Source organism: Trachypithecus francoisi, unplaced genomic scaffold (genome assembly GCF_009764315.1).
Source record: "Trachypithecus francoisi isolate TF-2019V2 unplaced genomic scaffold, Tfra_2.0 Lachesis_group0, whole genome shotgun sequence".
NCBI lineage: Eukaryota > Metazoa > Chordata > Mammalia > Primates > Cercopithecidae > Trachypithecus > Trachypithecus francoisi.
The window spans coordinates 175,793,230-175,820,021 of record NW_022681453.1 but is presented as its reverse complement, the minus strand read 5'-3'; the positions used below and the strand labels follow the sequence as shown (position 1 = coordinate 175,820,021).

The 26,792-nt window shown below is 39.2% G+C and overlaps 2 protein-coding genes and 1 pseudogene across 17 annotated transcripts in view; all 3 read left to right on the top strand.

Moving 5' to 3' along the window:
• The window catches only part of NEK10 (NIMA related kinase 10), a 273,507-nt gene that overhangs the window by 145,848 nt on the left and 100,867 nt on the right, over positions 1-26,792 (top strand). The window lies entirely within an intron of this gene.
• On the top strand, positions 16,498-17,230 carry LOC117084267 (ubiquitin-conjugating enzyme E2 C-like). 5 transcript variants are annotated; one of them, XM_033212848.1, is made up of 2 exons: positions 16,498-16,633; positions 16,715-17,230. In XM_033212848.1, exons 1-2 carry the CDS (start codon positions 16,498-16,500, stop codon positions 17,035-17,037), a joined length of 459 nt encoding a protein of 152 aa, XP_033068739.1. In that variant the 3' UTR covers positions 17,038-17,230. The 5 variants fall into 5 exon arrangements, with proteins under 5 accessions (XP_033068739.1, XP_033068740.1, XP_033068741.1 ...); XM_033212849.1 differs by having other exon boundaries at positions 16,498-16,650; positions 16,828-17,230; XM_033212850.1 differs by having other exon boundaries at positions 16,498-16,713; positions 16,916-17,230.
• LOC117084268 lies at positions 21,235-21,463 on the top strand (annotated as a pseudogene).

Genomic DNA, 26,792 nt, shown 5'->3' with positions numbered 1-26,792 from the left:
GTAAAAGGGGTTGCGTACTTGATTAGATTCTCAGCTTGGTCATTCTTGGTGTGTAGCAGTACTGCTGGTGTGTGTACATTGATTTTGTATTCTGATACTTTATTGAATTCATTTATTGCATCTAGGAGCTTTTTGGATGAGTCTTTTGGTTTTCTGGGTATATGATCATATCGTGATATATTATCTTTTTGATATGCTGTTGGATTTGGTTAGCTAGTATTTTACTGAGAACTTTTCCATCTATATTCATCAGAGTTATTAGTCTGTAGTTTTCTTTTTTGTTATGTCCTTTCCCGGTTTTTGTATTAGGGTGACAGTGGTTTCCTAGAATGAATTAGGGATGATTCCCTCTCTCTCTGCCTTTTGGAATAGTTTCAGTAGAATCAATACCAATTCTTCTTAGAACATCTAGTAGAATTCAGCTGAGAATCTGTCTGGTCCTGGCTTTTTGTTGGCAATGTTTTTGTTACTGATTCATTCTCACTGCTTATTATTGGTCTGTTCAGGGTTTCCATTTCTTTCTTATTTGATCTAGGAGGGTTGTATATTTCCAAGAATTTGTCCATTTCCTCTACATTTCCTGATTTGTGCATGTAAAGGTGTTCATAGTAGCCCTGAATGATCTTTTTTGTTTCAGTGGTATTGGTTGTAATGTCTCCAGTTTCATTGCTAGTTGAGCTTATTTGGATCTTCTCTCTTTTTTTCATGGTTAATCTCACTAATGACCTATCAATTTTGTTTATCTTTTCAAAGAATCAGATTTTTGTTTTCTTTATCTTTTGTACATTTTTGTTTCAATTTCGCTTAGTTATGCTCTGATGTTTGTTATTTCTTTTCTTCTGCTGGGTTTGGGTTTAGTTTGTTCCTGTTTCTGTAGTTTTTTGAGGTGTGAAATTAGATTATCAATTTGTGCTCTTTCAGACTTTTTGATATAGGCATTTAATGCTAGGAACTTTACTTTTAGCACCGCTTTTGCTGTATTCCAGAGGTTTTGATAAGTTGTGTCACTGTTATCATTCATTTCAAATAATTTTTAAATTTTCATATTGATTTTATTTTTAACCCAAAAATCACTCAAGAGCAGATTATTTAATTTTCATGTATTTGTTTGATTTAGAGGGTTCCTTTTAGAGTTGATTTCCAGTTTTATTCCACTGTGGTTTGAGAAGATACTTCATATGATTTTGATTTTCTTAAATTAATTGAGAATTGTTTCGTGGCCCATCATTATGGTCCATCTTGGAGAATATTTCATGTGCTGAAGAGAAGAATGTATATTCTGCAGTTGTTGGGAAGAGTATTCTGTAAATACCTGTTAAGTCTGTTTGTTCTAGGATATAGTTTAAGTCCACTGTTTCTTTGTTGACTTTCTGTCTTGATGATCTGTCTATTGGGAGTATTGAAGTCCCCCACTATTATTGCATTGCTGTCTATCTCATTTTTTGGGTCTAGTAGTAATTGTTTCATAAATCTGGGAGCTCCAGTGTTAAGTGCATATGTATTTAGGATTGTAATGTCTTCTCATTGGACTAATCCTTTCTTCAATATATAATGTCCTTCTTTGCCTTTTCTTACTATTGTTGCTTTAAAACCTGTTTTGTCTCATTAAGAATTGCTATTCTTGCTCGCTTTTGGTTTCCATTTGCATGGATTATCTTTTTTCACCCCTGTACTTTAAGTTTGTTTGAATCCGTATGTGTTAAGTTGAGTCTCTAGAGGACAGCAGATATTTGGTTGGTGATTTTCTATACATTCTGCTATTCTGTATTTTTTAAGTGGAGCATCTAGGCCATTTATATTCATTGTTAATACTGAGATGTGAGGTACTACTCTATTCATCATGTTAGTTGTTACCTAGATACTTTTTTTTACATTGTATTATTGTTTTATAGGCCCTCTGAGATGTATGCTTTAAGGTGGTTCTATTTTGGTGCACACTAAACTTTTGTTTCAAGATTTAGAAGTCCTTTTAGCATTTCTTGTAGTGCTAGTTTGGTAGTGGCAAATTCCCTCAGCATTTGTTTGTCTGAAAAGAGTTTCTCTCCCCTTCATTTATGAATCTTAGCTTTGCTGGCTATACAAATCTTGGCTGAAAATTAATTTGTTTAAGGAGGCTAAAGATAGGATCCCAATCCCTTCTGGCTTGTAAGGTTTCTCCTGAGAAATCTTCTGTTAGTCTGATAGGTTTCTCTTTATAGGTCACTGATGCTTTTGTCTCACTGCTCTTAAAATTCTTTTCTTCATGCTGACTTTGGTTTGCCTGATAACTATGTGCTTTGGTGATGATCTTTTTGTAATGAATTTTCCAGGAGTTATTTGAGCTTCTTATATTTGGATATCTAGATCTCTTCATGTATTTGGATATCTACTATCTGCCTTGGTGTTGATCTTTTTGCAATGAATTACCCAGGAATTCTTTGAGCTTCTTGTATTTCGATATCTAGATCTCTAGTAAAGCCAGGAAAGTTTTCCTCAATTATTCCCTAAAATAAGTTTTCCAAACTTGTTTGTTCTTTTCCCTCAGGAACACCAATTATTCTTGGGTTTGACTGTTTTACATAATCTCGTATTTCTTGGAGACTTTGTTCATGTCTTTTGATTCTTTTTTCTTTATCTTTGACTGATTGGGTTAATTTGAAAGCCTTTTCTTTGAGCTCTGAAATTCTTTCTTCTATGTGTTCTAGTCTATTGTTGAAACTTTCCATTGCATTTTGTATTTCCCTAAGTGTGTCTTTCATTTCCAGAAGTTCTGATTGGTTTTTCTTCATGATATCTATCTCTCCAGAAAAGTTTTTATTCATTTCTTAGATTAAAAAAATAATTTCTTTATGTTGGTTTTAACCTTCCTCTGTTATCTCCTTGAGTAACTTAATAATCAAACTTCTGACTTCTTTATCTAGCATTTCAAAGATTTCCTTTTGGTTTAGATTCATTAGTGTGGAACTAGTGTGATCTTTTGGGGATGCTATAGAACCCTGTTTTGTTGTATTGCCAGAATTACTTTTCTGGTTCCTTCTCATTTGGGTAGACTGTTTCTTCAGATTGCTCTTGAATTTATTTTTGATTTGACTCTGTTTTTCCTGAGTTCCTAGTTTTCCTTTTAAGGATCAGACTTTACTGTTTATAGTTTATTATAGCCTATTTTGATTCTTTGTGCTGTTAGGGGTAAAGACTCTGTATGAGTTCCTAAGTTGTAGACTTTGTGCACTGGCTTTCCCAGATGCTGGTTGTGATAATTATGTGTTTGGTGTGTGGGCAAGTTCACTGTCTTCTATTGGGTTGGAATGGCAGGGATATCTTGAAGCTTATCCCATTCTCTTGAGGTGCAAACTTTATTTAGTTATTTAATTTTCCCCAAGTATTTTATTTACTGAGTTGATGATTCAGGCTTCAGGCCAGTAGGGAGGGTATCCCTGAGTAGGAATCAGTTGTAGCTAAGGCAGGTGGGTAGATGTAATACCCAGTGGTGAGCAGAGGTCTCAGTCTCCATGAAGGTGGCTGGGGGAGTTCTCAATTAGATGTGCTGAGGTTTTTATCAGGGTGAAGGCTGGGAACTACCTCAGCTCCTCTGCCAGGCCAGGAGGAAAGGAATCCACCTCCCAGCCTTACTCCTGTCCCAGAGTTCCAGCTGTTCAGATCAGACAGGCATCTCTTTTCATCTGTAGGAATGTTGATGCTCCAGGTAAGGAGGAATTGTCCCTCTGCCTCTCGTGCAAGCCTGAATCTGGGGAGTGCTCCTCCTGTGGGGCTACAATCATTCTAAGTTGTTACAGGAAGGCTGTCTATAGGTTGATGCTCTCCATTTTCTCATCTGAAACAACCTGCTCCCACTCAGCTCCCACCTTTAGATCATGTTGTCCTACATGAAACCTCTTTATGCAGCTCTCACGTATTGCCAAGATGTGATGGACCATGGTAGAAATAAGCAGAATGTGCTAATTGCCAGGGAGAAAACACCAGCATCTAGCTAACATTATTTACTGAAATTGTTTTAGACCACTGAGAAAATAGGGCCAGAGAGTTTCTCTATAACAGGAGATAGCAGGAGGGCCTGAAGAGAGCATATAATCTGAGCAATGGGAGGGAAAGTGGTAATTCCGAATATATTATTTTAAGTCATCATAAGGAAATGAGAGTAAGATGTGTAAGAAGTGGAGGTTGGTTTAATATCTTTGCTTAATAATCAAATCACATAGCTAGTAAATTGGGCAGTGAAAATTTAAACTTGATCTTGCCTGATACAGCATTAAAAAAAAGGAAAGGACAGAAAAGTTTTTTTTTTATTATTATACTTTAAGTTCTAGGGTACATGTGCGCAACGGGTAGGTTTGTTACATATGTATACATGTGCCATGTTGGTGTGCTGCACCCATTAACTCGTCATTTACATTAGGCATACCTCCTAATGTTATCCCTTCCCACTCCCCTCTCCCCACAATAGGCCCCAGTGTGTGATGTTCCCCTTGACAGAAAGGTTTTTTTAGTAGCAAGATAGTGATCAAGATACAGAATATCCAGTGACTAGGAATATTCATTGGTGATCATTTTCTCATTTTATCAAATAAAATATTCCCTTCTTGACTATTACAAGTTTCTTCCTGACCATTAAAGTAACAATAACTAGCTAGCAGTTATTGTACTTTTATATGTGTCAGTGTCTGAGTTTAAACAAGATCTGCTTTAACTTGAATGCTTTTTGACCAAGCAGTTTTTACTCAAATTGCCTGCCATGCTATTATACCACTCAAGAGTGGCCAAGGGCCATAGGCAAACTAGCCATGCCTATGGCACTTCTCAGGTTAACAGCGCCCTTCTACTGTTTACGTACAGTTAGCACAACATTTTTATTATTCTCTGTTTATACCTGTTCATATGAATAAAATAATGTTTCCTTGGTTATGGGTATCACCTACTTAGTGATATTTACTTTCAAGTTTTATGCTGCTGAATTACTGCCATATAATGTGTGTTCTGATGGAATCAACTGTTTATCCTGTACCCCTTCAGCCACCATGTCAGTAGGGAACAGCATAGCAAGCCTAGGAAGGTCTCAGGAGTTGAAGGGGCTGCAGGAGGTCCGTGAAATGGGAAATCAATATGTGCCCGATAGCTGAGGAGGAGGTGTTTGACTATAATTAATATTTGGATTAGGAGGATTTGACAGGAGGAAGAAGTTTTGACTCTAACCTTTATGCTAATGAGCCTTCTCCCTACTTCACAGAGAAGCTGGGAGCTATAGAAGAGAACTTCCACAAGCTCCTGCTTCCATGTCTTTCCCCTTACCCATACCTGTGTTCCTGTAACCAGCCTTCTCTCATGTGACTCTGCTTCCGTGGTCCTGGTAAAGGCCAGCCCTCCTCCTGTCTGTCCATTCCTCAAGGGCATCACTCCAGCAATTCTCTCATGCATCAATTTCTACACCTCAATGCTCATTTCTACCAATTTACTAGCATTCTGTCATTTTTCCATTAGAAAAATAATCCATGAAAAAGGGGACTTGGCACATAGCAAGTGCTCAGAAAAATACTTGTTCAATGAATAAATGAATGAATGAATAAATGAATGAAAGCACTTAAGGGAGTAAGGCTTTTGTAATAACTTAGGGGTGGGCTGCTTTGGACTTGTTGGCAATGAGAATAAAAAGAAATGGGAGGTAGGATATAACTTTGAAGAAAGAATTAAAAATCCTTTGTTAGTTATTATATACATATGTAATACAGGAGGGGAAATAACCTGTAATTTTAAGATTGTGTGTTTGATAATAAGATTATTTTGTGGTATAACTGATAAGGATATACTTGACAGAGTGGTTTATTTTCCTCCTTCAAGTATTTTTTTTCCATTTTTTCATATATTTTTCTAAGAATAAAAATCTTATCATCTTAATATTACATATATTCATTGGCCAGGAAATGTTTTCTTTTAAGATGTATAACTAATGGTAGATTATTAATGTTGAGCCTGAGAGGAATGTACCTGTGTTCACTATGAGTTGTAATTACTCTTTGGAGTCAGCTGAGGCTAGAAAGAGGTGACCCAGAGTGAAATAGCATTTAGCCCACTTTGCCCAGAGCATCTGAAAGCATTACTGTGACCTCTGCAGCAGCCGTTAGGTCTACTCAAGAAATAGTGCACTATGGGCTACCTAGACATGGAATATACTTTGCAAGAATTCCCTCAATAAGTAGATTATTCCCACCTTCCTCTTTCAGTCTTTCTTTTCTTTGTTTCTTTTCTTTTCTTTTCTTTTAAATTGTGGCCAGGCACAGTGGCTCATGCCTGTAATCTTAGCACTTTGGGAGGCCGAGGCGGGCTGATCACGAGGTCAGGAGATCGAGACCATCCTGGCTAACATGGTGAAACCCCGTCTCTACTGGAAAAAAAAAAAAAAAAAAATTAGCCTGGCTAATTAGTAGTGGCGGGCGTCAGTAGTCCCAGCTACTCAGGAGGCTGAGGCAGGAGAATGGCATGAACCCAGGAGGCAGAGCTTGCAGGGAGCCGAGATTGCGCCACTGCATTCCAGCCTGGGCGACAGAGCAAGACTCCATCTCAAAAATAAATAAATAAATAAAAAATTGTAACCATGTTTTATTTGGTTTGGTACATTTCTTCAAGTAGATATAGAGTGTACATTTGTCATATTTTCTGGCTGCTCGGTTAATCTTATGAACTCATTTCCTATATTTGAGGGGGACTTCCCATCTTCTGAATATCTTTTCCTTACACAAGTCAACAGAAAAATGTGTAATCTTCACCTCCCTTGCAGCTGAAGCACAACCATGTGACTTAGACTCCATCAATCAGATTATGTCAGCAAGACTTGGATTTGCAAGTGAGAAATGGGAGAAAGTGTATATTGAATAGAGTCCAGTTTGGGGTTGGGGAAAGGGTGGTGGTGGAAGATGGCAGGATTGGGGTCCTGGGTCTACTTTCCACTGTCAGTGGTACAAGTTATGCCTGACCCAATACAATGTTGGCTAAAGCTTTGTCCCTCCCCATCTGGCCTTCAAGCCTGACTGCAGGTTACTACCTCCCAGGGACTTTGTAAGCCTCCTAACAGCTTTTAATAAGTGTTTTCCTGTGTAAATGAACTTTATGCTTCTATAGCACAAGGTACAGTGGTAATGGTTTTTAATGTAGCACAATAAGGGTTAAAGAAAAGAGGGGACGTTATGTGCATATTCTCCAGTTTCTTCTTCCTGTAACAAAGTGCACCTACTTTTGGTGCACTTTGATGGTTAATGCTGAGTGTCAACTTGATTGGATTGAAGGATACAAAGTATTGATCCTGGGTGTGTCTGTGAGGGTGTTGCCAAAGGAGATTAACATTTGAGTCAGTGGGGCTGGGAAAGGCAAACCCACCATTAATGTGGATGGGCACAATCTAATCAGCTGCCAGCATGGCTAGAACATAAGCAGGCAGAAAAACGTGGAAAGAGAGACTGGCCTAGCCTCCCAGCCTACGTCTTTCTCCCATGCTGGATGCTTTGTGCCCTCAAACACTGGACTCCAAATTCTTTAGTTTTGGAACTCTGACTGACTCTCCTTGCTCCTCAGCCTGCAGACAGCCTATTGTGGGACCTTGCAATCGTGTAAGTTAACCCTTTATAAACTCCCCTTTATATACATATCAATTCCATTAGTTCTGTCCTTCTAGAGAACCCTGACTAACACAGTGGGAGAAAAATGCAAAAATAGCTCTGGATCTTCAGGTAGTTATAATTAATAGTAACAAGTGACATTTTGTGAGCACTAACTATCTAATTATTTCAAGTTACTATGCTTTTCAGATATTGTCTCATATGATACTTTTGGTGGTCCTACGAGAAGAGCCATCATTATCTCTATTTTTAGAAGAGAAAAAATGATGTTTAAGCAACTTGCTATCTTAGCCGGATTCCGTAGAAAATGGAGCTTACATGTGAGCTCTTTATTGGAGAGGAGAGGTGGTAATCCCAGGGCAGTGAGAGTAAGGAAAAAAACAAGAAACAAAGAAGGGAAGGAAGGACAGCAAATACAATGTACTGTTACTGAGCTTGTCACAGCTTTAAGAAGCAGCAATTACTCGGTCATGGGAGATGTCTCTGGACAGATCTTATGGGACTTCTGTGCATTAGAAGAGTTGATTGTGGGAGAGAAAGAAGAATAATTCATCTCCTGTCTCTCATTGATGAAAGTTTGCCCATAGGCCTTATTTAACCTCTGGATTATTTTGGATTGTGTTACTCAGCCCCACTGGAAGTGTTGTGGGGGCGGGGGTATGCAGCCAGCACCACTTTTAGAGCAGTTGGCAAGGGCCTGGGTACAGAAGCTGCTACAGTTCTCACCACACTGCCATGAGGGAATTCATGCTGGAAGCCAGCCCTCACCCCGAGAAGCCAGATAGCTGACAGTGTTAAGAAATGGGACTGTCCATTGAACAGGCTACCGAAACGCAGGGAGGCAGTTGGGACAGGACAGATCTGGGATGGAAATACTGACAAGAGACATCACTCTTGTCTCTGCCTCTGTCATCACCTGGCATTCTCTGTGTGTCTATACCTGTGTGTTTGTTTTCTCAGAAGTACAGTAGTCATACTGGATTAGGGCCCACCCTTACTCAGTATGACCTCATCTTAACTGGATTACTTCTGCAAAGATCCTCTTTCCAAACAAGGTCACATTCACAGGTACTGGGAGTTAGGACTTCGACATATCTTTTCAGGGGATACAATCCAACCCACACAACATCTTGATGATTAGAGAAGACATGGGTAGAAATTGCAGAGAAAGGGCAGTGATTAATTTAGTTTTGAGTATGTTGAGTTTGAATTGCTTTTGAGACAGTAAGACTGTTATGTCCAATAAGCAACCCAAATATGTTTCTGGAGCTTCAGGGGAGTGTTTCTGACTGGTAAGGAGACATAGGGTCATCAGCATCTGTGTGAAACTTGCTGTGAAATAGACAAGTGATGAATAAAACCTTGAGGAGCCACAATGCTTAAGAGTCAAACACAGAGACAGGAAGGTTGGGGTGACTTACAAGGAGTAGGCAGAAGGAAGTTCAAAAGAAAAACACTAGGAGAAAGTAGTGTCAGACATGATGTGAGAAAGTTCCCAAGGAGGAACACAATGCTTTTCTAAGCTCAACAGTACTACGGAGCAGCCAGGTATTGAGAATTGTTTTTATATGGTGATTTCATATGAGTTCATGTAAAGGATGGAAGAATATCCCTTGGATTTGCAGATGGACAATGGTTATCCAGAGAGGTTTCAGGAGAGTGGTAAGGGCTGGGGTGCATGGGGATCATGACAAGCAATGGTAGGTAGAACTGTGGCAATAGCCAATAGAGGAAAATGTGCTATAATGAAATATGAGAACAGGAGGTGTGGTTAGAAATCAGGAGACTTGACGATGCTTGTTTCCAGACAGGAAAGAGCCATTGATGGAGGAAGAGGATAAAGATGTGAGAAAGGGAGCAAGCAAGGGCTCAGAATGCAGCTCCCAGCTTCAAACACAGCACCTTTGTTATGGCTTCTTCTACATGTTGAGCTTCTGCATATTATTTAATATGAAGAAAGGGTTCTAGAAAATCATTGGAAATTGTTGAATTAGATGTCCTTGCTCTAAAAAGTTCTATTAATTATTAATTATACCTCTACATTGAGTAGTTTATAGTAATAGCCTGAATGACCACATTCAGATAATCCTGTGCTATTTAAGGTCATGTTGCCAAAAGAAAAACTTAATAGGAGTGATTATTAAAGCTGTAATTATTTGCATTTCAGTTCCTGACTAGCTCTTACAAATTTGGACATGTGTAAATTTCAGCTTTTAAATTTTGGTTTGCATTTGAAAAATAAAAGCATTTCTCAGCACTGAACTATTAAAATATTTGTAGAGTTTTTTTACACGAAAATGAGATTTTAATACTGGTTCAATTTTTAAGCCATATAATAGATTTTTAAGCCAAAATACATGTTTATAGCTCTCTGCTTAAGTAAAGTTATGGGTAGTAATACCTCTTTGTGAAACACATGTATTATTTATTATCATTATAAAAGAAATTCATGTTGGTTGGAAGGGTTTGAAAAATGTATATACATATCAAGAAAAAACTAAAATCACAATCACATATAATTTCACCACCTAGGCTAAGAATTATTTCAATATTCATTCTTTTGTATTATGAAATATTTCATATGTATAACAAATCTCCATTTATGCATACTAGGTTTCACTACATTATGACTTTATTATATTTTCTTTTTAATATATTTTCTTAAAAAAAGGTTTTTATTTTGTTTTGTTGTTTTGAGATGGAGTCTCGCTGTCACCCAGGCTGGAGTGCGGTAGCACTGTCTTGGCTCACTGCCACCTCTGCCTCCCAGTTTCAAGTAATTCTCCTGTCTCAGCCTCTGGACTTGTTGGGACTACAGGTGCCGGCCACCATGCCTGGATAATTTTTATATTTTTAGTAGAGACTGGGTTTCACCATATTGGTCAGGCTGGTCTTGAACTCTTGACCTCAGGTGATCCACCCTCCTCAGCCTCCCAAATTGCTGGGATTACAGGCATGAGGCACCATGCCCAGCCAAGAAAAGTTTTTTAGAGAAATAATGTTATGGAGTCAATTGAAGGCTCCTCTTCATCCTACTTTCCCTTCCTACTCAGAGGTAACCACTATCTGGAAGTTGGTATACATCCTTTCTATGTTTTTATACTTTTACAATGTGTGTAACTCTTCATTCAATATGAAGAAGTATCACCGGTAGCTGAAAGCACTGCCTCAGCCAAGCCCTCCCTAAGGAGGTCTCAGCTGGGACTCCTGAAAAGTGCCTGAGTGGAAGCCTCTGAATGGAAGTGCCTGGGCTAGGGAAGCAGAGAAGCCTATGAGCAGGGCTGGTTGGAGTGGAGGGAGCAGGGAGTGAGTTCTTGACTGCAAATCCCTCCAGAAGCTGTAACATGCTAGCTGTGTACCAAGTCTGGTGTGGAGATGGCAATTTCCCCCAATGAGGTCTGCTGGGCAAAGCCTTGTTTTTTTTTTTGTTTTTTTTTTTGTTTTGAGACGGAGTCTGGCTCTGCCGCCCAGGCTGGAGTGCAGTGGCCGATCTCAGCTCACTGCAAGCTCCGCCTCCCGGTTCACGCCATTCTCCTGCCTCAGCCTCCCGAGTAGCTGGGACTACAGGCGCCCGCCACCTCGCCCGGCTAATTTTTTTGTATTTTTTAGTAGAGACGGGGTTTCACCGTGTTAGCCAGGATGGTCTCGATCTCCTGACCTTGTGATCCGCCCGTCTCGGCCTCCCAAAGTGCTGGGATTACAGGCTTGAGCCACCGCGCCCGGCCTAGGTCTGCTGGGCAAAGCCTTGTAACGGTCTGGAGCCATACTCCTCAATGTGGTAATTCTATGTTTAACTTTTTGAGAAACTGCCAAATTGTTTTCCAAAGTGACTGCACCATTTTCCATTTCTACCAGGAATATGTGAAGATTCCAATCTTCTACATGTGTGCCAATAGTTATTATTTAATCTGTCTTTTGGATTATAGCCACACTAATTGGTATGACATGGTATGTCACTATGGTTTTGAATTGCATTTCTCTTTGACTCATGAAGTTTAACAACTTTTTTTACCCATTTTTAAACTGGGTTACTTGTGTTTTATTATTGAGTTATGAAAGTTTTTACTTATTTTGGAAAGCAGATATGTATTAGACATATGATTTGTAAATGTGTTCTTCTATTCTGTGCATTCTCTTCTCATTGTCTTGATAATGTCTTTTGAGGCACAAAAGTTTTTAATTTTGATGAAATTCAACTTATTGATTTTGCTGCTTGTGCTTAAGAGTCATTCTAAGAAACCATTGTGTAATCCAAAATCACAAAGACTTACACCTATATTTTCTTCCATAAGTTTTATAGTTCTAATTCTTATATTTAGGTTTATGACTCATTTAGCATTAATTTTTGCATATGGTATGAGGTAAGGTTCCAACTTCATTCTTTTGCATGTGTGTTTCCAGTTGTCTCAGTACCATTTGTTGAAATAACTTCTTTTCCTACTGAATTTTCTTGTCATTACTGTCAAAAATCAGTTGACCATATATATAAGATTTATTTCTCAAGGGATTCTCAGTTTTATTTGATCAATCTTATGCATATCCTTATGCTAGTCTCACACAGTGTTAATTACTGTAGCTTTGTAGTCAGTTTTGAAATGAAGAAGTAGAGTCCTTCAACTTTGATCTTAGTTTTCAAAATTGCTTTGGCTGTTCTGTGTCCCATGTTTCTAGATAAATTTTAGGATCATCTTGTCAATTTCTGCAAAAAAAAAAAAAAAAAAGCCAATTGTGTTGAATCTGTAGATCAATTTGCCTATTGTGATAGGCACAAAAATGACCCCCTCCCTCCAAGAAGTCTACATTCTAGTATAATCCCTAGACCCTATGGATATGTTATGTTACATGGTGAAGGGGAATTAAGGTAGCAGATGGATTTGAGGCTACTGGATCCAGTGCAATGACAAGTGTCTTTAAATATGAAAAAGGGAGGTAGAAGAGTAAGTGCCAGAGTGATGTGCTGTGAGAAAGACTTGACTGGCCATTGCTGACTTTGAAGATGAAAGTGAGCCATAAGCCAAGGAGTGCCAGCAGTCTCTAGAATCTGGAAAAGGCAAGGAAATAGATTATCTCCTAGAACCTTCAGAAAGAAATACAGCCCTACCAAAACCTTAATTTTAGTGCAGCAAGAACCATTTTAGAACAATCCAGGACTATACGATATGTGTTTTAAACCACTGAATTTGTGGTGATTTGCACAGCAACAAGAGGAAACTAATGCAGCCATTTAAACAATGGAAAGTCTTCTAATTTTTGAACACAAAGCGTCTTTCCATTTATTTAGGTTAAAAAAAATTTTTTTTTCAATGATGTCACGCAGTTTTTAGTGTACAAGTCATGTACTTTTTTTGTTAAATGTATTCCTAAGTTTTGGGTTTTTTTTTTTCTGATGCTATTATAAATGAATTGTTCTCTTAATTTCAGCTTGGATTGTTCATTGCTAGAGTATAGAAATACAATTTATTTCTATATTGATTTTGTGTACTGTAAACTTACTGAACTCATATATTAGCTGTAATTTTTTGTGAATTTATTGCAATTTTCTACACAAAAGATCATATCATCTGCAAATAGAAACTATCTTACTTCTTTCTTTCCCATCTGGATGCCTTTTATTTCCCTTTCCTGACTAAGTGACTTGACTAGAAATTCCAGTACAATGTTGAACGAAGTGGTAAGAGCAGACTTCCTTGTCTTATTCCTGATCTGAAGAAGTGTTAGGGGAATATAAATTAAAAAACAAAATCTCTTGCCAACCCAGACAAGCTCAACCCAAAAGTAGAAAAGAAAACAGTTTTGATTTTTGAATAAACAGTAAACCAGATCTAATTTTCAACATAGACAATCCACTAAAGAGATTGAAAAGACAGAAAGAAATCTCATACAGCTAAGCAGATGCAACCCTTGTCATATATGTTCTCAAGATAAATGATAACTAGTCTTCAAGTAAGAGGACTTGATGCACCATTTGTCACACATAGTTCATCCTAAATTCACTTGATAATTGGGGTAGCCATCTGTGTTTACTAATCGCCTTAATCCAAAAGAAAAACAAATTTATCATATCTTTACGACAGGAGGTAGGTTTGTAGTTGGACCCAGGTGCCTGTTGAGTTAGGCTCCCACCCTTCCATTGTCTTTCTCATTGGCTTCATTTCAAAGAGATGGCTCCTACGCCTTAAGGAAAAGATTCCTGGGTTATAACACTGACAAGAGGCTTATTTAAGTTTTGGAAAGATTTACATAGTACATTTTAAAAAGTCAGAGAAAGAATGAACAATTATAAGTTTTCTAAGGTATATGCACTAAGAAAAGGTGGAGAGTGTGGAAAATCTCTTACCCGTCTTGTGTTGAGGGAGAATGTAGGTGATTGTGTGTATGTGTCTATTTTTCAGGATTCATGTTGTTTACTCGTATGAGTGGAAGCTGTTGGTCTTTATTGTGAAGCATAATGTTACCTGAGAATTGTGCAGATGTCTTTCATCGGGCTGAGGATGTTTCCTTCTGTTCCTAGCTGAGTGCTTTTTCTTTCTTCTTTCTTTCTTTCTTTTTTTAATGGTTATCTTCCCTTCTTTCCTCTTTTCCATATTTTTTTTATTATTATACTTCAAGTTCTAGGGTACATGTGCACAACATGCAGGTTTGTTACATATGTATACATGTGCCATGTTGGTGTGCTGCACCCATTAACTCATCATTTACTTTAGGTATTTCTCCTAATGCTATCCCTCCCCGCTCCCTCCATCCCACCACAGGCCCTGGTGTGTGATGTTCCCCACCCTGTGTCCAAGTGTTCTCATTGTTCAGTTCCCACATATGAGTGAGAACATGCGGTGTGTGGTTTTCTGTCCTTGTGACAGTTTGCTGAGAATGATGGTTTCCAGCTTCATCCATGTCCCTACAAAGGACATGAACTCATCCTTTTTTATGGCTGCACAGTATTCCATGGTGTATATGTGCCACATTTTCTTAATGCAGTCTATGATTGATGGGCATTTGGGTTGGTTCCAAATCTTTGCTACTGTGGATAGTGCCGCAATAAACATACATGTGCATGTGTCTTTATAGCAGCATGATTTATAATCCTTTGGACATATACCCAGTAATGGGATGGCTGGGTCAAATAGTATTTCTAGTTCTAGATCCTTGAGGAATCGCCACACTGTTTTCCACAATGGTTGAACTAGTTTACAGTCCCACCAGCAGTGTAAAAGTGTTCCTATTTCTCCACATCCTCTCCAGCACCTGTTGTTTCCTGACTTTTTAATGATTGCCATTCTCACTGGTGTGAGATGGTATCTCATTGTGGTTTTGATTTGCATTTCTCTGATGGCGAGTGATGATGAGCATTTTTTCATGTGTCTGTTGGCTGTATAAAAAATGTGTTCTTTTGAGAAGTGTCTGTTCATATCCTTCACCCACTTTTTGATAGGGTTATTTGATTTTTTTCTTGTAAATTTGTTTCAGTTCTTTGTAGATTCTGGATATTAGCCGTTTGTCAGATGGGTAGCTTGCAAAAATGTTCTACCATTCTGTAGGTTGCCTGTTGACTCTGATGGTAGTTTCTTTTGCTGTGCAGAAGCTCTTTAGTTTAATTAGATCCCACTTGTCAATATTGGCTTTTGTTGCCATTGCAATATTACACTGAATGGGCAGAAACTGGAAGCATTCCCTTTGAAAACTGGCACAAGACAGGGATGCCCTCTCCCACCACTCCTATTCAACATAGTGTTGGAAATTCTGGCCAGGGCAATCAGGCAGGAGAAAGAAATAAAGGGTACTCAGTTAGGAAAAGAGGAAATCAAATTGTCCCTGTTTGCAGATGACATGCTTGTATATTTAGAAAACCCCAGGCCGGGCACGGTGGCTCAAGCCTGTAATCCCAGCACTTTGGGAGGCCAAGACGGGCGGATCATGAGGTCAGGAGATCAAGACTATCCTGGCTAACATGGTGAAACCCCGTCTCTACTAAAAAAAAAATACAAAAAACTAGTCGGCCGAGGTGGCGGGCGCCTGTAGTCCCAGCTACTTGGGAGGCTGAGGCAGGAGAATGGCGTGAACCCGGGAGGCGGAGCTTGCAGTGAGCTGAGATCTGGCCACTGCACTCCAGCCCGGGCGACAGAGCGAGACTCCGTCTCAAAAAAAAAAAAAAAAAAAAGAAAACCCCATCATCTCAGCCCAAAATCTCCTTAAGCTGATAAGCAACTTCACCAACGTCTCAGGATACAAATTCAATCCGCAAAAATCACAAGCATTCCTATACACCAAGAACAGACAAACAGAGCGCCAAATCATGAATGAACTCCCATTCATAATTGCTTCAAAGAGAATAAAATACCTAGGAATCCAACTTACAAGGGATGTGAAGGACCACTTCAAGGAGAACTACAAACCACTGCTCAACGAAATAAAAGAGGACACAAACAAATGGAAGAACATTCCATGCTCATGGATAGAAAGAATCAGTATTGTGAAAATGGCCATACTGTCCAAGGTGATTTATAGATTCAATGCCATCCCCATCAAGCTACCAATGACTTTCTTCACAGAATTGGAGAAAACTACTTTAAATTTCATATGGAACCAAAAAAGAGCCTACATTGCCAAGGCAATCCTAAGCAAAAAGAACAAAGCTGGAGGCATCATGCTACCTGATTTCAAACTATACTACAAGGCTACAGTAACCAAAACAGTATGGTACTGGTACCAAAACAGAGATATAGACCAATGGAACAGAACAGAGCCCTCTGAAATAATACCACACATCTACAACCATCTGATCTTTGATATACCTGACAAAAACAAGAAATGGGGAAAGGATTCCCTATTTAATAAATGGTGCTGGGGGCAGTTGCAGTCGTGTTCTCTGAGTTCCTGTCTCTCTGCCAACGCCGCCTGGATGGCTTCCCAAAACTGCCACCCAGCAGCCACTAGGGTCACCGCCTCCCTTAAAGGAGCCAAGCCGAGCGGGGGCACCGCCCGGGGTCCCGTGGGCAAAAGGCTACAGCAGGAGCTGATGACCCTCATGATGTCTGGTGATAAAGGGATTTCTGCCTTCCCTGAATCAGACAACCTTTTCAAATGGGTAGGGACCATCCATGGAGCAGCTGGAACAGTATATGAAGACCTGAGGTATAAGCTCTCACTAGAGTTCCCCAGTGGCTACCCTTACAATGCACCCACGGTGAAATTCCTCACACCCTGCTACCACCCCAACATGGACACCCAGGGTAACATATGCCTGGACATCCTGAAGGACAAGTGGTCTGCCCTATATGACGTCAGGACCATTCTGCTGTCCATCCAGAGCCTTCTAGGAAAACCCAACATTGATAGTCCCTTGAACACACATGCTGCCGAGCTCTGGAAAAACCCCACAGCTTTTAAGAAGTACCTGCAAGAAACCTACTCAAAGCAGGTCACCAGCCAGGAGCCCTGACCCAGGCTGCCCAGCCTGTCCTTGTGTTGTCTTCTTAATTTTTCCTTAGATGGTCTGTCCTTTTTGTGATTTCTGTATAGGACTCTGTATCTTGAGCTGTGGTATTATTTTTGTTTTGTTTTTATCTTTTAAATTAAGCCTCAGTTGAACCCTTGTGATGTATATTAAATAAATGCATTTTGGTCCTTTTTTAAAAAAAAAAAATGGTGCTGGGAAAGCTGGCTAGCCATATGTGGAAAGCTGAAACTGGATCCCTTCCTTACACCTTATACAAAAATTAATTCAAGATGGATTAAAGACTTAAATGTTAGACCTAAAACCGTAAAAACCCTAGAAGAAAACCTTGGCAATACCATTCAAGACATAGGCATGGGCAAGGATGCCCATGTCTGAGTGCTTTTATCATGAAAGACAGTTGGATTTTGTCAAATGCTCTTGTCTGCATTTACTAAGATGATCATTTTTTTTAAAGACTTCATTCTGTTAATGTGGTGTTTTACCTTAACTGATTTTTGTATTTTGAGCTGACCTTGCTTTTCTGAGACAAATCCCACTTGGTCATCGATAACAGAGTAGTCCCCTCTTTTTTTTTTTTTTTTGAGATGGAGACTCGAAATGTCACCCAGGCTGGAGTGCAGTGGCGTGATCTTGGCTCACTGCAACCTCCACTTCCCAGGTTCAAGGGATTCTTCTGCCTCAGCCTCCTGAGCAGCTGGGATTACAGGCATGCACCACCAAGCCGAGCTAATTTTTATATTTTTAGTAGTGGCAGGGTTTCACTATCTGTGTTGGTCAGGCTGGTCTCAAACTCCTGACTTTGTGATCCACCTGCCTCAGCCTCCCAAAGTGCTGGGATTACAGATGTGAGCCACTGTGCCTGGCCCACAGTAGTCCCCTCTTATCCATGATTTCACTTTCCACAATTTCAGTCAACTGCAGTTTGAAAATAGTAAATGGAAGATTTCAGAAATAAACACTTTGTAAGTTTTAAACTGCGCACCAGTCTGTACAGTATGGTGAAATCTTGCACTGTCCTGCTTCTTCTCATCTGGGATGTGAATCTGCTCTTTTTCCAGTGTATCCACACTGCATGCTCTATCTACGCAGTAGTCACTTAGCTATCTCAGTGATCAGGTCAACTGTCATGGTATCTCAGTGCTTCTGTTAAGTAACCCTTATTTTACTTAATAATGGCTCCAAAACATCAAAGTAGTTATGCTGGCATATTGTTATCATTCTTCTATTTTGTTATTAGTTGTTGTTAATCTCTTACTGTATCTAATTTATTAATTAAACTTTATCATAGATATGTATATCTAGGAGAAACAGTTCGTATAGGGTTTGGTACTATCTTCAGTTTCAGGCATCCACTGGGGGTCTTAGAATATATTTTCCCTGGTTAAGGGGGTACTAGTGTAATTCTTTTCATATGTTGCTGGGTTCACTTTACCAGTATTTTATTGAAGATTTTTGTGTCTATATTTATAAGAGATACTGGTCTGTTTTCTTGTGATTTTATTTGCCTGGGTTTTGTAGCAGGTTAATACTGACCTCACAGAATGAGTTGGGAAGTGACATGATTTGGATTTGTGTCCCCACCCAAATCTCGTGTTGAATTGTAATCCCCAGTGTTGGGGGTGGGGCCTGGTAGGAAGTGATGGGGTCACGGGGGCGGATGTCCCACTTTGGTGATGCTGTTTTTGTCATAGAGTTCTCACAAGATCTCGTTGTTTAAAAGTGTGTGACACCTCCCCACTCTGTCTCTGCCTCCTGCTCTGGCCATGCGAAGATGCCTGTTCCCACTTTCCCTTCTGCCATGAGTCAAAGTTCCCTAAGGCCTCCATAGCCATGCCTCTTCTATAGCCTGTGAGCCAGTTAAACCTCTTTTCTTTGTAAATTACCCAGTTTCAGGGATTTCTTTATGGCAATGCGAGAACACACTAATACAGGATTTTCTTCTTTATTTTGTAATGTTATGCCAGAGTTGGGTTGGAAAGTAAATCATGATATGTAGAGTTAAATAAAACCTATCTGAGGGCATGACTCGCCAGACGCCTTAGATAGAAATTTGGGCAAGATAAAAAAAATCAGAGGTTAGTCATCATTTTCATCGTCCTTATTTTCTAAGTAGCCTGTCAGTAAAATTTTTTATCTTTATCACTAATAAGTAATTTATAAAATGTTTTTTATTTCAAAGTTTTTGTTTTTTTCTCTTTGTTCAAAGCTTATATTTTATTTGGTTTACTATGTCAGAATACAGCTTGTACAATTATAGTTTAGAATAAATTGAGAAATTGTTCATACTCTGATGATTCAGATAATCATTGCATAGCATTTATCCCCAACTTATTGGTTTAATACAATAATAATAATTTATTTGCTCGAATTCTGCAGTTTGAACAGGGCTTGTTAATAATAGCTTATCTCTGCTCCATGCAGCATTAACTAGGGCAACTCAACTGGAATGGAAGGAATCTCTTTTAAGGAGGATGTTGGTACTGACTGTTGGCTGGGAGCTTATCCCGGGATGTTGGCTGGGTTCTTGGTTTACTTCCATGTGTTCTCTTTAAATGTTTAAATGGCTAGACCGGGCTTTGGTTTCTTCAGTATCGTGGTTGGAATCTGAGAGGGAATGGTCCGAAAGTTAGAGTTCTGAAAATATAGCCTGCATGTACAGGCATGAATCACAATTGCTAATGTCCCATTGACTAAAGCCAGTCACGTGGCCAAACCCAGAAATAATGTATGGAGGGACTACACAGGGGCATAGGTACTAGTGAAAGTGTTTTCTCAATAGATCACCAAAGTAATAGTTTGCCACACCTGATATATAGAAAAGTTTATGTAAGTTTTATGAATTCCTTGAAGAGAATGTGTTTTGTTTTAGACTGTAATACTCAATATGTTTATCCAACTATGTTTACTGTATTGAATTTGTGATGATACTGTCTAGAATTATTTGTCTTTGACTATTGAGGACCCTTCTCTTGGGCAGAGGTTCTTTTCTTTCTGCTTCTTTTCTTTCTCAATGACCCCATTCATAAAGCTGGTTAGTTTAGACTTTTCGTAAATTTGAGAAAGTAGAGAAAAATGTTACAGTAATTTGCATGTCAATTTAAAATTAGTGAAACTTTAGTGTTGGTACAATCGAGGTCTACTCTCTGATATGGTTTGGATCTGTGTCCCCACTTAAATTTCATGTTGAATTTTAATCCTGTATGTTAGAGGTGGGGCCTGGTGGGAGGTGATTATATTATGGGGGCGAATTTCTCCCTTGGTGCTGTTCTCATGATGGTGAGTTTTCATGTGATCTGGTTATTTAAAGTGTACAGCACCTCTCCCCTCGCTGTCCTGCTCCTGCTCTGGCCACATAAAATGTGCTGGCTCCTCCTTTGCCTTCTGCTATGATTGGAAGTTTCCTGAGGCCTCCCAAGAAGCAAATGCCATCATGCTTCCTACAGCCTGCAGAACCGTGAGCCAGTTAAACCTCTTTTCTTTCTAAATTACCTAGGCTCAGCTATTTCTTTATAGTAGTGCAAGAACGGATTCATACACTCTTTAAATGTGATAAACAAAACAAATTACAATCCTTATTTCAGCTTTCTGTTTACCTTTTGCCTTTCTCTCATTTAAACTGCCAACATTCAAAGAAGGGAGAAGAGTTAAAACTTATTTGGGTAAATATAAAGATATTCTATGCCATATATTTTAAAAATGTATTGCATTTGGCAATTCTTATAACACACTGAACAGGTCATTTTCCTATTGTATAAGAAAGGAAGCTAAGGCACAAAGCAAATATCTTATTTTCCACAGTCCTACAATTTTGAAGTGTCATTCCATTCAGCTACACCAGGTCCATTGCTAAACTGATTTATTCTCTCCGCATAGAGTTGGCATCCCATGGGTTACCCAGATAGTAGTTCATTTCTAAATGGAACACAATAAATCTGAAACTAAATAAAGTGCTTTATTGCCCTCTGTTTTGAAAATCTATAGTTATTGTGCTAAAAGAGAGAAGAAATGATTATCTTTATGTGTTCAGAGATTATGACTAATTTTGATGGTGTTAAGAGCCGAAAACTATGGAAGTTTTCAATGATAATGCTTTTAAAGAAAGTAGCTGGCGAGACTTGCAGGGGTTGGAGTGGGTGGGGGGGCCCGCCGAGAGGAAAACTGGAGGCGCGGGTGGGGTACATGTTGGAGTTGGAGCTCGGCTAGAAGTGGGGTCGTGCCTGGCAGATGTGGTTGTGAAGATAGGTACTGGTTTTGGATTAGGAATTGTTTTCTCACCTTTAAAAGAAGAATGTGGCGATTAGCCTTCAGTTCTGGCATGGGATTAGGAATGGCTTACTCCAATTGTCAGCACGATTTCCAGGCTCCATATCTTCTACACATAAAATAAATCAAAGAACAGGAGCAGTGACCTCACCTGAGAACATCCCAGTGGGAGGACAAGAGAAATCATGTTTATTCCTCAGGAATATTGAAGTGCCCTGGAGTATGCTGCTGTTCTTCTGTAACAATGTTATCAGTAATGCTTTAAACTCCAGCACCTGGTTATGTATTTGAAACCAAGTCTGTTTCTCGTTTTGAATTTTCTCTCTGGAAATTGTGAGGAGGTGGTCTTAAATAAATTAAACAAAAATAGGGGGAAAAAAATGAAAGTAAAAGCTGCCTGCATTGCATTTGAATGACTTGAATAAGTAAAGGCAAGGTGTGGTAGGCCATTCAGCTTCTTGCTTACAGGAGAAGGGAAATTAGCAATATAGTGCAGGTAAAATGGTAGTAAATATGGACTCTCACTTTTTAACGTTTGCCTAGGAATTATTGATGAAAAAAGCCAAGCTCTGTAAAATATTTGAAGAGATCTGTTCTGAGCCATATGTGAGGACCGTGACCAGTCACACTGCCTCAGGAAGTCCTGATAACCTGTGCCTAGGGGTGGCTGGGTTACAGCTTGGTTTTATAGGTTTTAGGGAGACCTAAGAAATCAATCAACATATGTAAGGTATACATTGATTTGGTCCAGAAAGGTAGGACAACTTGAAGCAGGTGGTGGGGGTGGGAGTCATAGATTTTCTGATTGATGATCAGTTAAAACTGATATTACCTAAAGACCTGGAATCAGTGGAAACAAGTGTCTGGGTTAAGATATGGGATTGTGGAGACCAAGGTTCTTATCATGTAGATGAAGTTGCATAGGTGGCTGCCCTTAGAGGCAATAGATGGCAAATGCTTTCGATTCCGACCTTTAAAAGGTTCTAGACTCTCAGCTAATCTCTTCAGGATCAGAAAAAGACCTGGAAAGGGAAGGGGATTCTCTACAAAATGAATTTCCCCCACAAGAGACAGCTTTGCAGGGCCTTTAAAAATATGTAAAAGAAATATATTTTGGGGTAAAATACTTTGATTTTTTTCAAGGCCTATCTGTCATGTGATGCTACACTAGAGTCAGGTTGGAATTTGGTATCTTATTCCTACAGAGATCAGTCCTGAGATCGCTGTTGTAATGTTAATGCTGGTCAGCTGTGCCTGAATTCCAACCAGAGGAGAGTATAATGAGGCATGTTTGAATATCCTTTCCTATCATGGCCCGAACTAGTTTTTCAGGTTTCTTTGGAATTCCCTTGGCCTAGAGGAGGGTTCCATGGAGTCGGTGGAGGGGCTTAGAATTTTAGTTTTGGTTTACAAAACCTAGGAGTCATATATTGGACAATTGCTCATTTTTTCAAACCTTAATTTTTGATCAGGTTAGTAGAAATGATGACCAATTATGGCAAACCAGAATGTCAACAAAGCAAAATACCAAGGAAAACAGCTTGTTGTCACGTCAGAGGTACAGACAGCAAAGATCAGTTTTAATAAAATGTGACTTAAAATTCGTCCTCCCTTCCTCTCTGAAACCCCTTCTTTCTTTATTCTCCCTATTCTGTCTTCATCTTGTTACCAGTGGAGGGAGTCCAGGTTCTTGGCATCTTGAACAAACATTGGACAAAACGAAAAAGCAAGGAAAGAATGAAGCAACAAAAACAGAGATTTATTGAAAATGAAAGTATGCTCCACAGGTGGGAGTGGGTGGAGCATAGGGGCTCAAGAGCCCTGTTACAGGATTTTCTGGGGCTTAAATACCCTCCAGAGGTTTCCATTGGTTACTTGGTGTATGCCGTATGTAAAGGAAGAGAATAAAGTAAAGTTACAAAGTCATTTACTTGGGGTACGCCCAATGTAAATAGAGAGGATATTTCCTGTCATAGCTAAAGTGTTTCCATTTAATTTAGTTCTAGGAAGTCAGCATGAATTGGCCTTATGTTCCCTGCCTCCAGCTCACACTCTAGTTTGAGGGAAATTGCTATAAAGTTGTTCCCTGTGTGGCCTTGGCCTCTGTGTCTTATCAAGCTATTATCTTTTAGTCTACCACCAACCAACAGACACTGTCGAACATTCTCAAGCCCTAGGTTCCCCATGTTTTCACCCCTCTTCCTCATTTTCTCCTTATGTACTTTCCAGAAATAACTAGTATATAACATAGAAGAGTAAGTCACTAATTGTGAGAACTCAAGCATTGGCCTCAGGGAAGATATTTTGGGTAAAGGACATTCCTTGATCCTCAAATGTCCTCAAATCTGTGTTTTCTGTTGACAGGTTTCTTTGTGTCTGCTCAGCAAATGGGAATAGGGAGACAGAGTGAAATTGGTTGTGAGGAAGTTGTCAAAGGCCATGGCCATAGGATTTTGCATATTCAGTGAGGGAACTTCTGCCTCAGCGATGAAAGACAAATGCATTTCTTTTGTTCTTCAGTCACATAAGTTTACAGATTTAGGATCTATTTGCCTAGCATTTTTTGAGCAAATATGGTGATGATTCAGGTTAAGACATCTATAATACTTAAAAGTGACTTTGAAATATGTGTTAGCTATCTGTTAAAATAAAAATGCCTTATTTTGCTTTAAAATCTTAAAACACAGATTTTAATACTGTACCAAAGCAATAATCAAAAATTATTTACATGTTCATGAATTTGTTTTGATAGAACAAATTTAATTTGGAAAATATTGTTGACTCTGTCCTCAGTGATTAAACCACACTGAAAAACAAATGTAATCTTTATCTTAAAACGATGTGCATATCTGTCATGAAGGTATTTTCAGTCTTTAATTGATGGACATAGCATTTGGAACAAGACTAGATATTACAAATTATCTCTCTGTCTTGCAGATGTGAGGAAATTAATATCTACCCAACCTCACTTCCAAAGTCAAACAGGCTATTAAGGCCACAGAACAGTTTAAAAGTCAATTCATGAGATAAATGTTATTTTAAAAAATAGTCTGTTTTCTTCATGGCATCTAATAAATTTTAATCAATCAATTAATTAGTATATTAGTTGTCTCCTTTACTAGAATGTAAACTCCATGAGGCCAGGGATTTTGTGTGTGTTTGTTTGCTCTTGTATTCTACTATGTGCTCCTGGCACATAGTATTGCTTGGAGATGAATGGGTAAACATGCCAGATAGGGGTTTCCATGAACTAGGGGCAAAGATCAGGAGGGAGGCTAACATGGGTGGGACAGGGTGAGAGTAGGCTGCCACTCGTGTTTTGGGATCATACATACTTTTACCAAACTGGACCTAATGGAAAGGACAACTGACACCCCTGTCACCAATAGCAACATTTTTACCTATAATAGTAAAAATTCTTGGCTTGACTTTGACTTTAATAGACTGAAGGTCAACTATTTGGTTGTCCACTCAGAACTCCTCAGAATTCAGGAATATGACAGTCCCCACTTCACTACCATATTTATTCTGCTGCCTGTTTTTTTCTAGCTCACTTATTGTCACAGTCCCTATGACATGTGACAGACCTCTCTATGTAATAATACCACTTTGCAGTTGTATAGTACTTAGTATTTTTCATGGCACTTGCGCATTTATTATCTCATGAACAGATTCTACATAAATTGGAGTGTCGCATAAAACGATCTGCAATCAATTGTGTCATTTGGTCAATGTCTGCTGATCCTAGTGGGGAGATGAAAATTGAGTCTAATTTGACTCATCATTTTGCAGTAAAAACAAGAAACTAATTAAAGGCAGATCAACAGCTACACTGGTAATCACAGGGCCTGGTTTGCATAATACAGTGTCAATCTCTTCTGCTTTTTACTGTTATGAATTTTATGTATATTAGATAGAAAATGTTTCGCTAACTTGAAGAAGTAGTGCATTAATCTATCAAATAATGGATTGATTTTAGTTGTAGCAGTTATCTACCACTCATTCATAAAAAGTACATTGATAACTCTTCCAAGTGGAGTGTCTTGTCACTCTGGTTCATAAAATGTTATTTAGGGGTCTGAATCGTGTACGAGTGAAGATAACTTCCTCCTTCCTTACCTTTCTGAAGGTTTGATAATTTGAGTCCATAAAACAAATGCATAAAATTGATAGGAGAAAGGTATATACATTATTACTTGCACATGTGTACATGAGAACAATATGAAATATGAAAACTTAGAAAAGGCCAGATGACTGCAGGTTTTATACCATCTGGAAGTTACAAAAGGAATAGGGGCTTGGATTGTGGTAAGGGAGGAGACCACCCCTCATATCATCTTATGCCCAATTTCTGCCTCCAAAGAAAGAAGAAGTAAATAAAAGGCAGAAATGAAATCTGCAGGCAGACAGCCCGGCACCGCACCCTGGGCCTGGTAGTTAAAGATCGACCCCTGACCTAATTGGTTCTGTTATCTATAGATTACAGACATTGTATAGAAATGCACTGTGAAAATCCCTATCTTGTTTTGTTCCAGTCTAATTACCAGCGCATGCAGCCCCCAGTCACGTACCCCCTGCCTGCTCAATCAATCACGACCCTCTCACACGCACCCCCTTAGAGTTGTGAGCCCTTAAAAGGGACAATAATTGCCCACTCGGGGAGCCCAGCTCATGAGACAGAAGTCTTGCCAATGCCCTTGGCTGAATAAACCCCTTCCTTCTTTAACTCGGTGTCTGAGACGTTTTGTCTGAAGCTTGTCCTGCTACAGTGGCAAGACAGGTTATGGGAGGGAGGGACAAGAAAAGGCCTGGCTAGTGAAGGTGGTCTTGTTATACAGAGTACTGTGGTTTGAATGTTTGTTCCCTCCGAAACTTATGTTGAAACTTAATTTCCCATGCGGCAGTGTTAGGAGATGGGAGCTTTAAGAGATCATTGGATCATGAGAAAAGAGCCCTTATGATCCAGTGGATCATGAGGATCCATTCATGGATTAAAGAATTAATGAGTTATTATGAAAATGGGACTAGAGGTTTATAAAAAGAGGGAGACCCGAGTGAACACTCTCAGCCCCTTTGCCATGTGATGCCTCGTGCTGCCTCAGGACTCTGCAGAAAGTCCGCACCAGTAAGAAGGCCCTCACCAGATGCAGCCCCTCATCCTTGGATTTTCAGCCTCCAGAACTGTAAGAAATAAGTTCCTTTTCTTTATAAATTGTCTAGTTTCAGGTATTCTGTTATAAGCAACAGAAAACACACTAAGACACATGAAATTTCACAGATAGCAGTTCTCAGAAAGAATAGATGGTGGCTTGTGGTAACGTGTCTCTGTCAGACTTTCAAAGGTGTCATACTCTCCCTCTCATTCCTGTGAGTTAATCTTTCCTAGATTTGGATGGGAGTGGAGTGGGAGTGGGCTCAGAGAAAGCCTAACTGTTTATTTCATGAGTGTAGATTTTCTCTACAGATGCAAATAT

Excerpts from the sequence above, each read along its gene's own strand:
- LOC117084267 (XM_033212846.1), top strand. The coding sequence starts at position 16,498 with ATGGCTTCCCAAAACTGCCACCCAGCAGCCACTAGGGTCACCGCCTCC.